This window comes from Alligator mississippiensis, chromosome 2 (genome assembly GCF_030867095.1).
Source record: "Alligator mississippiensis isolate rAllMis1 chromosome 2, rAllMis1, whole genome shotgun sequence".
Classification (NCBI taxonomy): Eukaryota; Metazoa; Chordata; order Crocodylia; family Alligatoridae; genus Alligator; species Alligator mississippiensis.
This window is the reverse complement of record NC_081825.1, coordinates 254,143,446-254,158,941: the sequence shown is the minus strand read 5'-3', so window position 1 is coordinate 254,158,941 and position 15,496 is coordinate 254,143,446. Positions and strand designations below refer to the sequence as shown.

The following is a 15,496-nucleotide window of genomic DNA, read 5'->3' as shown; positions in this document are numbered from 1 at the left end:
TAGTCTCAGTCTAGATACATGTTCCACATATGTAATAGCATATGAGTAACAGACCACTCAAAAGTTTCAGTTTAATCAGAGTTTAACTTGTAATCATTAGTAAAATTTTATCAGAAAAAATACCAAACCTGTTAAGATGAGTTATTACATATTTGAAGACATCATAGTTCACAGGATGGAATTTCTTCACAATTTCTTTTAACTCATGAAGTCTTTCCATCTTATCCAGGATCTCTGTAGATATAAATAATAAAATTCTCAAAGAAGAATTAAAAGAATTTTTTACATGAAGCGTTTCTAATTCTTATGTGTAGTATTCAAGGGCTCCTAAGATATTAAGGGATATAAAGTACCTATACTGCAAAGAAATATTCAAGTGAGAGACAGTATTTTATACATTCTTCATGTAACCACCATTATATTTTTACTTCCCCATCACAGGAAATTAATGTGATCTGTGTCAGCTTATAGCTTTGTGCATTTCAGTAGTAGTATTTGTGTCTACAGTGGAAGAAGTCACTGAATAGCTCATTTTTCACTTCTAAAATGATCAAAAACTCATTGCAGCAGGGTCTTACTGTTCAGTAGGACTTGAGTGAAGTTTTCCAAACATTTGGGGGGCTGTTCTCATGAACTAAAAATGTCCTAAGCCTGTTACTAGTCCAACATTACCTTCCCTCCCTCAAAAAAAAACATATTTTAAGAACACCACATAAAAAAATGAAAATTAGAAGCCAGAAGAAATAAGCAAAATAACCTATATTAAGATAAAGTACAGAAAACAGTATAACAGGGCAGACAGTAACTTTCTAAGGCTATGGGCCTGACTGACACAGTTAGGATCATAGGTGGGCAGTCATGCAGACTTTAAGACCAAGTCACTGCTGCCATTTTTCACCTGCAGTAGTACAGGGAGAGCACCTGCAGCCAGAGATTTTCCTCACTGTGAGAGGGAAAAGGTACTGCTGCTGAAAGGCACTGCTGCTGAAGCCCCACTGCACTACATGCTGCCAAAGTCCCAAATCCACAGGCTGGATCAAGTGGCTCCACAGTCCAGATGTGGCCTGCAGGTTGTAGGTTGCCAATCCCTGGTCTATCAAGTAAATTTACAGATAATACCTAATAGAAGATAATATTACAGCTAGTTTTGCTGGGTTTCCAACAGTTGTGGCTTTATCCAAATCTTTGCAAAGAACAGCTGCAAAAATTACCTGAAGATCAGATTGTGATTTGAAGGTGACCCAGCAGCATTTACATAGAAATGCTGGCAAGCAAAGAAAAAAACACCAATCTTAAAAAAGCTTATGGTTTTAACAAGCATTTTAGTAGTATCAGTGAAAGAAAGTGACAGAAGAGTATGTGCCTAGTTTCTCCAGGAATGCATGCAAGTGATACATCCTCGACTACTGTTTGGGAAACATTTTGTGGCCCCCAACACATCAAAAGGATTGGCAGTTTTATCATTTCTGAGTTGCATATGCAGTAGAAGATCTTAAGCTTTCTCTTCATTCTTTAGAAGAAATCTAGTTAGATAAAATACTTGTTCATACTTTCTTAAAACAGTGAGGAAATAGTAGCTCAGAGAATTGGAACAAACTAGAATGCTATTATATACTTCCTTGAAAACCCACCAAAGTATGTTCAGAGGATTTTCAGCACTGATAGGCAGAAAATTGACAAATACTAGTCATAGTGAAACCTGTCTGAAGATAACACCTGAAAAAAAAAAAAAAAAAAAACCTGCCCAAACCAGATAATTCTACAGTACCAACATGCCTTACTGGGAATTACCATATTTACTTGAATATGACAAGGTTCTCCCTCCCCCCCATCATATTTGCATACAAGGAACCCTCATTAATTACATGGCCTATTATTAAACTGCTGTCAAAAACTGCACATGCTCAGTAATAGAACCCAACTATGAAATGATTAAATGCGGTCAACACTGACCACAACTATAAAACACATGGCCCATAATGGGTAAACATATACTGATAGGGACCAAGGACAGGTTAGTGCAGTCTGAGTAAGATATAGGTTTGGTCTCCCTCAGTACAGACTCTTTTTCAAGTCATAGGGAGCCACTATAATTGATACATTTCAACTTCCTCTTCACTCAAACAGCTGAGCTGTGCCTTTCTTTCCAATTTCCAATTACTCCCATTTGTTCACCAACTTTAAATACATCTGACAAGCATCACTAAACAGGGCCCCAAACAGTTCACCAAGAAACCCTCTGTTGTCCCCTCTCTCAGCCTGTTGCATATGGCCTCCCACAGGTGGAGGTCGAGGTGGATGAGGGTGCCCTGTGCTTCACCTGCATATAAATTCCTGGAGAATCCCAGGACTTGTGACAAGAACACCTGGTTCCAGTTATTGGGGGGGGAGAAGGATGTCTAATTAGCACATGAATCCTTGGGTGGAAGGGGGAAATCTAGACTGCATACACAAACCAAGAAGTGCTGACCTGCAGTCACCATGGCTTGAAATCCTGTAGACTCTGCGGCCCAACCCAATGAACTATATGGTAAGTCATGAGCATTTTGGCTTTGAATTAATATAATGCATAGTTTGTACTATATATAGGTACAAAAGTGTTGCTTACAAGTGCATCTATGGAGTACTTCTACTAAAACTTGCAGCAATTTCAAATTCACCAATTCTAGATGAACCAAGTCTATGGGTACTATATTAGGCATTAAAATATTGGAAAAAAATATATGTTTCCCCTCCTCTAGTTGTATCAGTTTATCGTTAGGGGTACACTGATAAAAAACGTTGGGCCGATACCAATGGCCGATTAACAACGAACCACATCGGCCGATACCAATCCAAATGCCAATATGTAAGCCTGGCAGCTTAAGAAAGCAGTGTCCTGCTTGTAAAGCCTGTTGCAGGGGAAGAGGCATACAGGAGGGAAAGGGCGTGGGAGTGGGCATATCAAGGCCCCCGTGGTGAGGGAGTGGAACTAGGGAGAGCGGGTCCTGCTGCTGTGCACACCCCCAGGGTAGGCATCGGGGGCACATGCCCCCCAGATCTGCACACAGCGGTGAAGGCGGGGGGAGGTGGCAGTGGCAAGCCCTGCTAAACAACACAGCCCACATGAAGCCCTGTGCTGGGAGGGAGAGAACACCTGTGAACAAGCAGATTAATTGCTTAACTGATGAGTTGTTAGGCTGCCTGCTGTTTTTCTCTTTAACCACTACAGGTACTAGTCCCCTTCTGCCTTCCCCCGTGCCCTCCCCTCCTCTCTTCCTGCCACCTGCCCAGCCACCTTCCAGTTTCTGCTGGGACACTGGATGGCTTCTCTTCCACCCCTTCCCTGTCAGATTGCATCCTGCCCATGCTAAACAATAACCAGTGAGCTACCCAGTTATCACTGGGCTTATGGGTTAAATTATTAATCATTTGACCTTTCACATCCCTATACTATATGCAAATTATTACAAGTAAATTATTTCATGGTCACTTTTTTCAAATTCACTCCTTACTTCCATGTGCTCAGGGAGAAGAGGATCTAATAGTAAGGAGGGAGATGAGAAAAAGTTGGGGGTGGGGCAGAGGACAAGGGGGCCACCTGACCACCTCAAAGTTATTTTTCATGCTGTAACAGAGGGAGAGGGACAATTTCAAAGCAAACCTCCAGTAATTAGATTCTAAACCTGGAAAATTATAACAAAATGTTCTATATATACAACCTAGTTATTAGGGGGTTGTCTTATATTTGACAACTGAAGCTGTTCACAGGCATCCATCCTGCAGGACAGCAAGCAGAGCTGGCCCCTTGCCTGTAAGGACCAGAACTGTTCGTGGGTGTTCTGCAGGGCAGAGGGTAGTTCTATTTGCTGCCTTTTACCCTGCAAGAACCAAGGCTATTCCCAGGAGCCCTTCAGCCAGAGCACTGGCCCTTGCCAGTGCTATAGCTGCAGGGGCCGGGCTTCTCATCTGGACCTTCAGAAAACAGGCAAGACTCCAAACTCTAGCAATCTCTGCAGGGATGGACCTGCAGCCAGAACATCATGCTGGAGCAGCAGCACAACTAGCAGAGTTGGACCTCTGCTGACCCTCTGACCATGACAGACTCCCCTTGCCCAGTAACACCAAGCAGCTTATTGGCAGGATCAGGCAAGGAGCAGAGTTCCTGGAGGCTCACTACTGAGTAGGCTGTCAGTGTCAGGCCTTGCCCTGGCCAACACAGCCATTTATCCAGACCTTGCCACCCAACAGCTGACCTCCCAGACAGGGCAAGGCTAGCCTGAAGTTTCCAGCAAGGCCTGACCCTCTGCCAACTCCTGACTGGCCCCTCTGGCATCAAAAGGTCACCTGACTCTCCACTTTTCCCATACAGACTGCTATACAGAGACAAAACATCCGGGCAACAGGGCTCAACCTGATCCCAGACCAGTTTGATTTTTCCCTCTGGCTTAGTCTCTGGTGCATTCAGCTTGCTCCTCTTGACCCTGGTGGGCACCTCAATCTGAGTGACTCCAGACCTGACCACCCATGACCCAGCATGACAGTCAGGGAAGAGGGGAAGCAAATGCCTCTGCTCTCCCTATAAAAACAGAACTTTTTCCCATCTGGGGAAATTCCAGCTTAGACATGTTTTACTATATAGAGAGGAAGGAATATTTACCATGCATCTAGAAGAGAGCTGACATGAGATGGGGGAAAAAAAGGGGAATTCAAGGTTTGTCAAGAAGAAAAGAACTGCAGTGTTTGTCAAATCTACAGAGATTTGAAAGAAAAGAAGAAAGGACTCTGCTCCAGAAATAAAGCCAGAAGGGGTTCCAAGTTATATCCATTCAAATATTTCTTAATGTATGTAGAAAAAAAAATAGTTTTCCCTGTCTATTGTATAGTATTAAGGATCATTTTCTCACCCGCCCCCCCTCCAAAAAACCTTCCCTTCAATAAATTCCAGCATGTATAACTACATTTTTAGCCCCTATACTTCTGACTAGGAAGACAGTCTCTGAGGAACGGACAGCCCAATTCTTACCTAACCTTAAGCAACATATCATCGACAAAGTGTTTCCATTTAGCACGGAAAAGCTTCAAACCTGAATGAGTAAACTGGCAGAGCATATACTCTTTTATAAATCTTCCTCTGAAATTCTGTTACAGATAACTATTGCTACTGCTGAGATACTGGCAAACATATTTTAAAAGTTAAAACAAACAGCAGGCTGCAGAATATTTATGAAAATACAGTTCGATTTGGTACATTGTTTTTAGAAATACTTTAATAAAAACAGTATTTTAATAAATGAATTTGAAGCTCTGGGGTACTATAACAACTAAATATATTCTCAATTGAAATTTAAAATAATAATGTTGGCAATGTCCAACAATACATTTTAATACAGACTCCTTTCTAAAACAGGCAATTATATAAAGAAATATCTTTTTTCAAAATCCTTGATAACCTAAGTTAAAATTTAAAAAAAACACACATTTGTCTGAGGAAAATGTACCAAGCAAGCCCACTAAAACCACTGACTGAGAAGACAGCAAACAGCTTCACCTATAAGTATATAAATCACAAACATCCAGCTGGCCTTTTATATTAAGGGCACAGATTATCATGGTTCTAGCTTCATGTTTTGGTTAAGAAAACATAGGAGCAATTTATGTCAGAGTTCCACCCGGCAAAAATATGCAACTCTGGCTTTATGAAAGTTTATTGCAAATTCAATTCCCTGAGCTGATCTAACTCAAAGAAAGGAAAGTTTTAAATGGATAAAATTCACAATTGATATGCTTTACAACTGAAATGTAATGAAACATATTAAAGATAGATACATGATAATATTGTTAAAGCTATTTTTTTAAAATATAAGAGAGCTTTCAAAAAGTATCATAAATAGAACAATGTACCATATCTCTTGTAAATTCTGCATTCAAAAACATCTTTATTTCATTAGTGTTCTCCCATTACTAAACTTTTGTACCAATTTAAATGGGCTTTTTTCATTTGCAGTATTAGTAAAAGGTTGATATAATCAAGATTCTTTAGATAAGATATTCAAACAAGGGAAACAATAAATCTCAATTTCTCCTGCAAAGTTTATTGAATACATTTCTTTATGTAATACAGTATTCATTATAAAGAATGACAGTAAACTGTATTAAGATGATTTATTCTAAAAGGTCCTGTTTCACAACAGCTATTATTTCAACATACAATAAAACTTAAATCCTATAGCAGCAGTACAACTTAATCAAAAACAAGGTGATTTATTACTTACTTGATGCTTCGACCAATTCTTGATGTAGAGAGTAAGGAATTAAAGGATCTGGAAGATCTGCAAAGAAGGCTTTAAGAGCCCCTGCCACAGCATTTACTGTCACTTCCATAGATTCTAGGTTAATATTATGATCTGCAAGACCAAATGAAAAAACAATTTATTAGTAGTGTAAGCAAGACTGACAGCAGCTACTGCATATAACTTTCTATAAAAAACAAAATGAAACATTACAAATATTAAAAGGGGAAATGCCACCAAAATGTTATTAAAATAGTAAGTGAAAGTAATGAGCAACTATTGGATAAATATATACCTGCAGTCACAACAAATCCAGTCATAGAGCTGTAAAGAAATTCAAAACTCCATTCAATTAACCTCCCAAAACAAATGGAAAGTTTAGGTTGGATATGAGGAAAAAACTCTCTCACTAGGAGGGTGGTGAAGCACTGCAACAAGTTACCTAGAAAGATTGTGGACTCGCCATTCTTCGAGGTTTTTAAAAGCTCAACTCAACAAAGCCCTGGCTGGAATGATTTCGTTGGGGATGGTTCTGCTTTGAGCCGGGGGATGGACTAGATGATCTCCTGAGGTCCCTTCCAACCCTATTTTCTATGATTCTATGAAATGCAGAATTTGCTGTAGTTGTAACACTCTTCTTGGAAACCTCCAATCAGGAAGATTCTACAACTTCCCTAAATTGTTCCTACTGTTCTTGCAGTTAGAAATACTCTCAGTTTAATCAAAACCTGTTTTGCTACATTTTACAACCCACTGCGCTCTGTGATATGGGAGAACAATGTCCCTCCATTTTTATGGTAGCCTTTCAAATACTTGAAAGCTTATCATGTCTCTCCTTTATCTTTTTCCAAATTAAATGTATCTAAGGTGCTTCAGCCTTTCCATGTATGACTTACTTTCCAACCTCTTTATCATCTCCATCACTCGCATCTAGACCTTTTCTAGTTTCTTTACATCCTCCTAATTATGCAGAGTCGACAACTGGATGCACTACTCCAGAAGAAGCCTAACCAGCACCAAGTAGAATGGTAGTATCACCTTTTGATTCATACATGTAATACTTCTATTAATGCAGCCCCAAGATACAAACTCAACTAAATGCACACTACAGCAACATGACAGCTAACAAACATGATTACCATATCTACTTAAATCCAAGACAAGTTTTTTCCCTGCCTCTGATCAGCAGGGAGGATGGGGCGGGGGGATCATCTTGGATTTGAATACTGGCTTAGGGCAGGTGGTTGCTCAGTTCCAACTTCAGGGTCATGGCTGAAACTGGAGATGACCTACTACCTGCCCTGGGCTGAGATGACTAATTTAGTAGGTGAGAGGGCATACAGCCAGGGGACCATGAGAGAGACTTGGGATGGGGGGGCAGAGGGAGAAGAGGGAGAAGGAAGAGGGGAGACCACACAACCTGCCCCGACTCCTTCCCTTCTACTCAAGCTCCAATTCCTCCAGCCCTAACCCAGTGGAGAACAGGGAGTATGGGGGCAGGAACAGGGGGGCAGGCAGGGACAGTAAGGGGTGCAGGATCAATGAGAGGGTATCTGGCCCCTCTCCCCCACTGCTTTTTCTGCCAAGCAATAGGGGGTAAAAATTAAAGACAACCTTCTACTAATTAGATTCTATACATGGAAAAATTATAACATTTATACATTTTCCATGTATAGAATCCAGTTATTTGGTGTGGTCATCTTAAATTCAAAGTTGTTTCAGATCTTGTTAAATATGGTAATTGTCTATTTAGCCTTTCCATTTAATTCACTGTGTGGCACTGCACTTGCAGTGCCTGCCACTTGAAGGGATGAGTCAAGCAGCCAGAAGGTGCTTGACTGCAGCAGGCATTTAAAAACACTAGCTGCCTATATAAAACACAACAGTTTGCTGCTGGCAGCCAGGCAGAAATATCATCTGGCTGAAAGGCTGTATGAAACATATTGGAGGTAAGGGCAGGAGCTTATGGGGATGGTTTGGAGGCTCCTGGTCCTGGGCGTGACCTAAAACTGCACTTTGCCGGGAGATGGGTGGCCTGGCAGGGCTCCTAGTCGTGTGGGAGCCCCCAGGAAATGCCAGGCCAGTGAATGCCGGTGAAAGGCAGGTCGGGGCACCTTAGCCCTTAGCCCCCACACCACTGTGGGTACAAGGGGCCAGGCACAGCTGCGGCCACCTGAGCCTCCACAGGAGAGGGAAACCCGAGCCCAAAGGAGGGAATGGATGTGTAACCCCAGAGAGGGGGTAGTAGTGATGGCCAGAAAGACGGTTGAGTAAGGCTAAAGGTCAGCCTTAAGGGCAGCCCAAGGGGGTGTGCTGAGTAGGGGTGTGGGACAGCCTGAAAGGCATCACATGGGCAAACGCCCTGGAAAGCAAGTTGAGAGAAGCGTGGAGCCCCAGAAAGGGGAACAGAGGACTGGGAGCCCAGAATGTGGGGCCAGAGGCCCAGTGTGTGTTTGTATATGTTTATGTAAAGCTACCCCGGGAGGGGCCAGGGCAAGCTTTGCCCAGGTCAGCAACTTGGCTGGCCACTACCCAGGTGAGGGTCATTGGAGAGGCCCAAGAGACTGTACGTCTGCCACCCAAGGTGTGATGCAGATAAAGCCTATGGGGACCACTTCAACAAGGAGCAGGACGGAACAAGCTGTTCGATGCGAAAGAGACCCTATGAGAGGGGGTGGAGTGCAAGAGGCCCTAGTGAGAGGAGGGCAGTGTGAATGTGCACATGAAAGAGGCCTGACAGTGAGGGCTAAGCTTGGCATGAGACCTGGCCCCGCATGTGCCCCCTGTTGCACACTGATTAACCAACGATAATCTACATAGTTAAGGGAAACAGAGTTTAATTTTTTGTATACACCATTGCAGAATTCCTGTGCTGAGGCACTTTAAGTAAGGGTAAGAAAAAAAAAATGGAAACAGCCATGGAGGATCACAGTCTACTCTGCCTTTATAAAATATCAAGACTTGTATTTTTTAAGTGAAACTATTGTAGACCTTGAGATTTCAAACAGAAATCAAGACCATGAAAGATTTTAAAACAAGGCTAAAATTGGAAATGCCACAGGGTCTAGATGCTGCATCCAACCATTTCAAAGTTCTACAGTGATCTTACATGTTTAAAGAAAAAAGTATCATCTGGAATTCTCTTCACATTTGGTACTCATGTTTTTGAAGGACATTATTATTTTCAGATCTGCTACACAGAACAAAATATATCACGTAGCAGGAAAATAAAAGGAAATTTCATCTCCATGATATATGATGAATTTTACTATTGCTACAGATTCAATTGTACCATCAAGGTCCAAGTGGATCATTTCTTTTTTAAATAAACCTACTTCTGAATTATTGGATTAACAAAGATTGAAGAATGTAAATAAGGAAAAATAATACATGTCATGGAAATCTAGATGATCACCACAATACACTATTTGCTTCAAAGTACTTTACTTATTTTGTTAAAGGCTGCAGGTTGTACTGGAAACATTCCAAATGTATTGCGCTAAAACAACAATCATTAGTCATACTTTTTAATAAGAAAAAAATGAACTTCTAGTAATGATTAATGATAATATTTTACCCCAGAATGAAATATTTCAGCTAGAAACAAGGTAGCAGCTCATAAGGAAATTACAGCTAAGAAATGTCTGCTAGGTGCACAGAAATTACCGTATCAGATCAGACCACTGTGCATCCAATCCAATATCCTGTTCCTGAGGGACAGACAACAGGGATCTTAAATTTTTGACTGATGCTGAAGCCAGGCATTAAACAGCAGCTTCTACAAATAACACTTTCTACCATCTCAGGTTCTCAAATGATTCTGTTCCATACTGGCAGGCAGTGACATGGCCCTAGTTATTTCTTATCACCTATCGGGGGACCGCAATAATGAAACATATGGACATGAACCTTTCAGCATCTGGAAAACATCAACTAGTACAGAACACTACAGCAAGAGGTGCTGCAAATGCATCAACCCACCTGCTGTTCTCTACATGGACTTCTTATATCTTTAAAATGTATTTGGATTCGGTAACACTGAAGTGCACACTGGCTTGGACCCAATTTAAAGATCATTTAACGCTGTAGGATGGAGCTTGTGTTTGACAATGCCATTCCTCTGGCACAGTACAGCTCTCTACAAAAAGGATAAAGCTCATTTGTGCAGGAGAAAGCTTTCTTGGAGACCTGTCCAAGACTGTGAAATGAACTCCCACAGGAACTAAGAGATCATCACAAACCTTACCCACTTTCATTCCAAATACAATTTTTTTTTAAATGCAAACCAAAAGCTTTAAAAACACACACCACTACACATTCCCCTTGAGCAGCTGATCACAGGTGTTACTTACAATGCTTAATGCATTATTGGAAGGCTCTTGGATAACTGAAGTGATAAGTGTAGTATAAGAATAGGCTAGATGCTTTAAATGCTTTCCCAAAGGAAAAAACGGCCAAGAGTGAAAATTTTTGCCAACACTATCAGTTAACAGGTGGATTTTTGCCATGAAAGCTGATAACTTTTATACCTTTAAAGAAGAAAAAAGGCTAAAATCCTATTTAATGCATTCATGCGGATCCTCTTTATCAATGTAAATAGCTAATGTTTTTAAAATCCTCCTATGTTCTCAACTTCAATTAGGTTTCGTGAGAAAAAACTCCAAAGACTGCATGCAGTCTACAATGAAAACTATTTAAAAAAATACATCCTTACTAGTCAAATTAATTGTATGTATTAAGTACAAGGCAACTAAAATGGTTGCTGCTGTGACAAGTGTCCATAGTTTAATGGCACTAAAATTAGAAAATTACAAAATTTCTAAAGAAAACAAAGTATAAAAATAAGGAAACTCAGCAGGTCTATAGGGAGCTACTAATATCCGACTTATTGAAAGTACTGCAGTATTTCAAGTTATTGCAAGTAATATCCCACAATTTATGGCAATACATATTCTATTTCCTAAGCTAAACCCATTTCTCCTGAAACAACACTAGAGAGTATCCATGTGAATATACTGTTAGAAATGGGAAAATTCTAAAACTAATTTTTGTACAAGTTGAGAAGGCTGAAGGCAAAGCCAAGTTCTTAAGACATTTAATTTGTAATAGCAGCACATTAGAGGGTGACCACTATCTATCATACTATATCTGATAAGGAAAAGAAACATTTTGGGAAAGCACTGCAAGAAAAACAATTGAGAATGTCTCTACAAGTGACTTTTGACTGTAGAGAAGACAAACCAAAATGGCTAGTTTAAAACCAAATTATGACTAACTGGTTGGAGAGAATTATCTCAATTAGCTCAAAAAGCAGCAGCAGAGCTTAAAATGTTAAAAGGCCTATTAACTCCCCCTCCTCCCCCCACTTGGGGGGGGGGGGGGAGGAAGGTTATTTTATTTCCCATTAGAGGCTTGAAGAAACATGCTATTTAAAATGAAAAAAACAAAATAAAAAAAACCAGAGGACACAAACACTTGAGGAATGCCTTGAAAAAGTATGACAAGTTGCCCATCCCAAGTGCTAACAAAGAGAGTTTAAAACATTTCTCCACTACAAAACTGAATTAGCACATTTTAAAAAACACGTTTTGTTAAGTCAAGATATGGCCGGAGCAGGTGTTTTGATTCTGGTGTTTGGGTGGTCAGACATCTTGAGAGATTTTCTTTGTTTTTTTACAAGCACTACTTTCCACAGTCTTCATGATTATATCTTCTTTGGAATAACAGTACATGTGAACTTTCTTTAACAAAAGTACATGTGAACTTGAAGAGAAATGCACATACACAGCTTCCTCTTAATATTTTGTACATTTGGCTTCAGGAAATATAAGATATTTAGAAATGTCATACAGAGACGAGAAAAAGATTTTTTTGTAACTGTACATGGAAGACAACAAGTTCTTTACAGTTTCCTGAGAGAAATGGAACTGCACAAGATTGGAAAGACCAGCTTTTGAAATAGGGGTGTGTGTTTAGTCCAGAAGAATATAATGAAAAACTAAGCAGCATACCAGTTATGTTTTCAGATGCTAGTTTCTGCATACACTGTTAACTATACCCTTTACTTTAGTTCAAGCTTTGCTTTAAAATACCCATCATTTTGAGGAAGAAGAGAAAGTGGAAAACAGAAGTAATTTTTCAAAAACAAGTCAGGAACTGAAGACCCTGAATTTCTTTTGAAAATGGAATTCCGTTCCCCTCGAAATTTTTTCTCCATAACTTTCATAACCTATCACTTCTTAAGTGCTGATAATCAAATCATTTCAGATAGTTTTCAGAAGTCTGTATCGTAACTAGAAAAGAACCTATATTTCTGTGGGTCCTACTCCACAAGTTATAATAGAACAGTCTAAAGATACTGACTTTCATCTGGATATTGCAGGGTGGTTTGCCCAGGTAATTATTCATGAATAATTTCATTTTATAGAGAGTAAACTAAGCATGCATCTTTGGCCTCATTTATTTGAGAAGCAGTACCGCTAAAGGGATGATACTTTGTTCTACTATAGCAGAGCTGAATACCAACTGCTGAATCTGCTAAAGGGAAAAACTTGGACATTTACTTCTCCAAGGTGCAGCTCAATAAAAATGTGTGCTTCACAAAACTTAATACAAGTTTGGGAACAAAATGGGGCTAGAATTCATGATCTCCTGGTCCAGTGCACCTCCTCCACTAGGGTAGTTTGAGTTCCTCTTCCATCATCACCTTTGTTCATCCCAGTCAGACACTTTACCAGAGGGGTAACTATATTATGACACCACAGAGATTCAGCAGGTATACTTACTTGTATGCTCTTTAGGCCCCTCACAGACAATACAGTTGAAGTGCAATTAATGGGTTAAAGAATGTAGCATGTCCTTGCAGCTTATTCATATCAGGCTTTAATTTCAACCTATGGCATGTTACAGCACTGACATGCATCCCAGGATGGACTGGCCTCCCCTCCTTCCTGCAACAGGATTCCATGATTGTGACCGAACTCTGCTGCACTTAGGTGATGGCATGACCTCAACCCCTCCTCTCCTTCCCCAAACAGGCTTCAAGGCTGCCCCTTTAAGAAGCCATTTATCACCTTTTCCTTTGCAGGCACAGTGTAAATGAACACTCAACATGACACGCTTTACTTAAACACGTCTTGGAGAGAAAGGGTAGAGCACATGCTCATAAGGCACACTAGAAGAATTCAAGCTCTGCCATGCTTGCTCCTGCTCTGACAAAAGGTTGGGAGAACAGCTCCTTCACTCAAGGGTTCTCATTAGCTGTGCTGCTGGGGGGGGAGGCGAAGGTAGAATGACAACAGGTTTCCAGCTGCCCTTGCTCTCCAGCTGGACACATGGAGTCAGTTTTTGTACCTCAATATTACCTATTGCTCAACAGAAATAACCTTAAGACCCCTAGTAAACCTTAAGTAAATAATTGTTTTAAAAGATGCTTAGTTGCTCAAAAGGAAAGGAGATATTTGCATGAAGGTCTAACATGTTGGATAGTATAGCTCTGGCAAAAACGGGAGAAGGGAGACGGGAATCTAGACAACCTGAAAATTTTCTGAAGGGAACTACATACCTACACACCAAATGTCTTCTTCCAGAAACAGATCCTAGTTACCCAAGACACCCTAAAATGCAGACTCAAAGGGGATCCATTTTCCCTGCTTTATTTAAATAATACTATTATTTCACCTAAAGAGAACGTTTAAGGTCTTGTCAAATGCCTCCACACAAATTAATTAGCCAATATTAATACTTTCATAGTAATTAATTCTAAGCATTTATAGTAATGCCCTTTTATCAAAGGTAGCAGTGTCTCATTTTCCTTTTAATCAACCATAACCTTCTAAAATTACATGCAAACACTGAAGGAAAGAATTCATTTTTTCAGTACAATTTACCTGTACTGCAACATCTATTGGGTAATAAATTCAAGATGATATTTTCCTTCCTAATACTGAGGTCCATCATTACCTTGATCAAACTGCTTCTGAATGTTGTCTTGATCCGTTTTATTCCCACTAACACGGTAGATACCTTCAGTACACAGTCCTTGTGGGGAGAAGGAAAAAAAATATTTTTTTCAAAATACATTATATTTTGCAGAATACTGAGCTGGACAAACACTACATAATTATTCATCAATCATGACTAGGAACTGTATATAAATTTTCAAAATAATGTGCTGAGAATATAGAAACAAACTACCATAATGCATCAAACCTGTAGTCCCATCTGATCTCTGAGAAAAGCCAGAACTCTCTGCTTCAGAAGATGATGAAAGGCCTTAAGCATACCCAACACTAACTTTTTATCCTGATCTCTACCAGAGATGACCTTAAAACTTGAAATAAATGTTCTTATTCCTAAATGTTATAATTATTTTCATTAATTACACCAAAGGTGCTCAACCAGTATCATCCAGCCTGCAGGGCTGCCCACAAGTTCAGAAATTTGGTGCCAGGACAGCTGTGACACCACTCCCCCAACACCAAATTTCCAGACCTTTGGGAAGCCCTAGGTCCTGCTCCCTTCATCAGACACCCAATCCCAGTGCTCAGGGCCAGGCAGGGGTAGCACTGGGGGCTGAGAGTAGTTGGTTCTAGGCCCCCAGGGTGGTGCCAGACCCCAGGGCTCACTCCATACACTGAAGGCCAGGGAGGAGACAGTATGAGCCAAATCCTGGCTCTATCAGGCCCACGGACCAGCCCCACTCCATTCATTTGGCCTGTGGGGTGAAAACATTGGGCATCACTGAATTACACCAATTCTCTCTCTTAAATATTGCACTACCTTTACAATTAAGGTAGCTATCAAAGAGGTATGCCTACATCAATGGATGGCCTGCAAGGTGTGGGTGGTAAGGGAACCATGAGGGGCCCATCTGTTGTGGCAACAGAGCCCTGGCCCCTTCCCCAGCACATGCTCCATGCCACGCATTATAGGAGTTTAAAAGAATGCCTTCCATCACATACATGTCATAATTTTCCAGGTAATACACACTACCATTAAATTACTATTTGAAATTAGCGTCTTTTAAATTTTTCATAAGGGCTCTAAAGAGATTCTGATACTAAACTGTGCATTGTGTGTCAGTCATGGTGACTATGTTTAACTACATGGCATTGAGGTAATAAAAATCTAATTACGTAGTGTTCCTGGCTTAAATAAAATCACATATTTCTAAAGAGGGATTAGCAGAGGTATTTTTTAACCGTTACCATTATAACTCTTTG

The 15,496-nt window shown here is 40.3% G+C and overlaps 1 protein-coding gene across 3 annotated transcripts in view; it reads right to left on the bottom strand.

Annotated features, from left to right (window-relative positions):
* Nucleotides 1–15,496, bottom strand: part of ARHGAP5 (Rho GTPase activating protein 5) — a 71,845-nt gene that overhangs the window by 12,011 nt on the left and 44,338 nt on the right. For all 3 annotated transcript variants that reach the window (XM_059723031.1, XM_059723033.1, XM_059723032.1), the window contains 3 exons: nucleotides 14,235–14,312; nucleotides 6,255–6,386; nucleotides 129–234 (listed from right to left, as the gene is read on the bottom strand). In XM_059723031.1, the coding sequence (XP_059579014.1) occupies nucleotides 129–234; nucleotides 6,255–6,386; nucleotides 14,235–14,312 (316 nt within the window). The remainder of the gene's footprint in view (nucleotides 1–128; nucleotides 235–6,254; nucleotides 6,387–14,234; nucleotides 14,313–15,496) is intronic.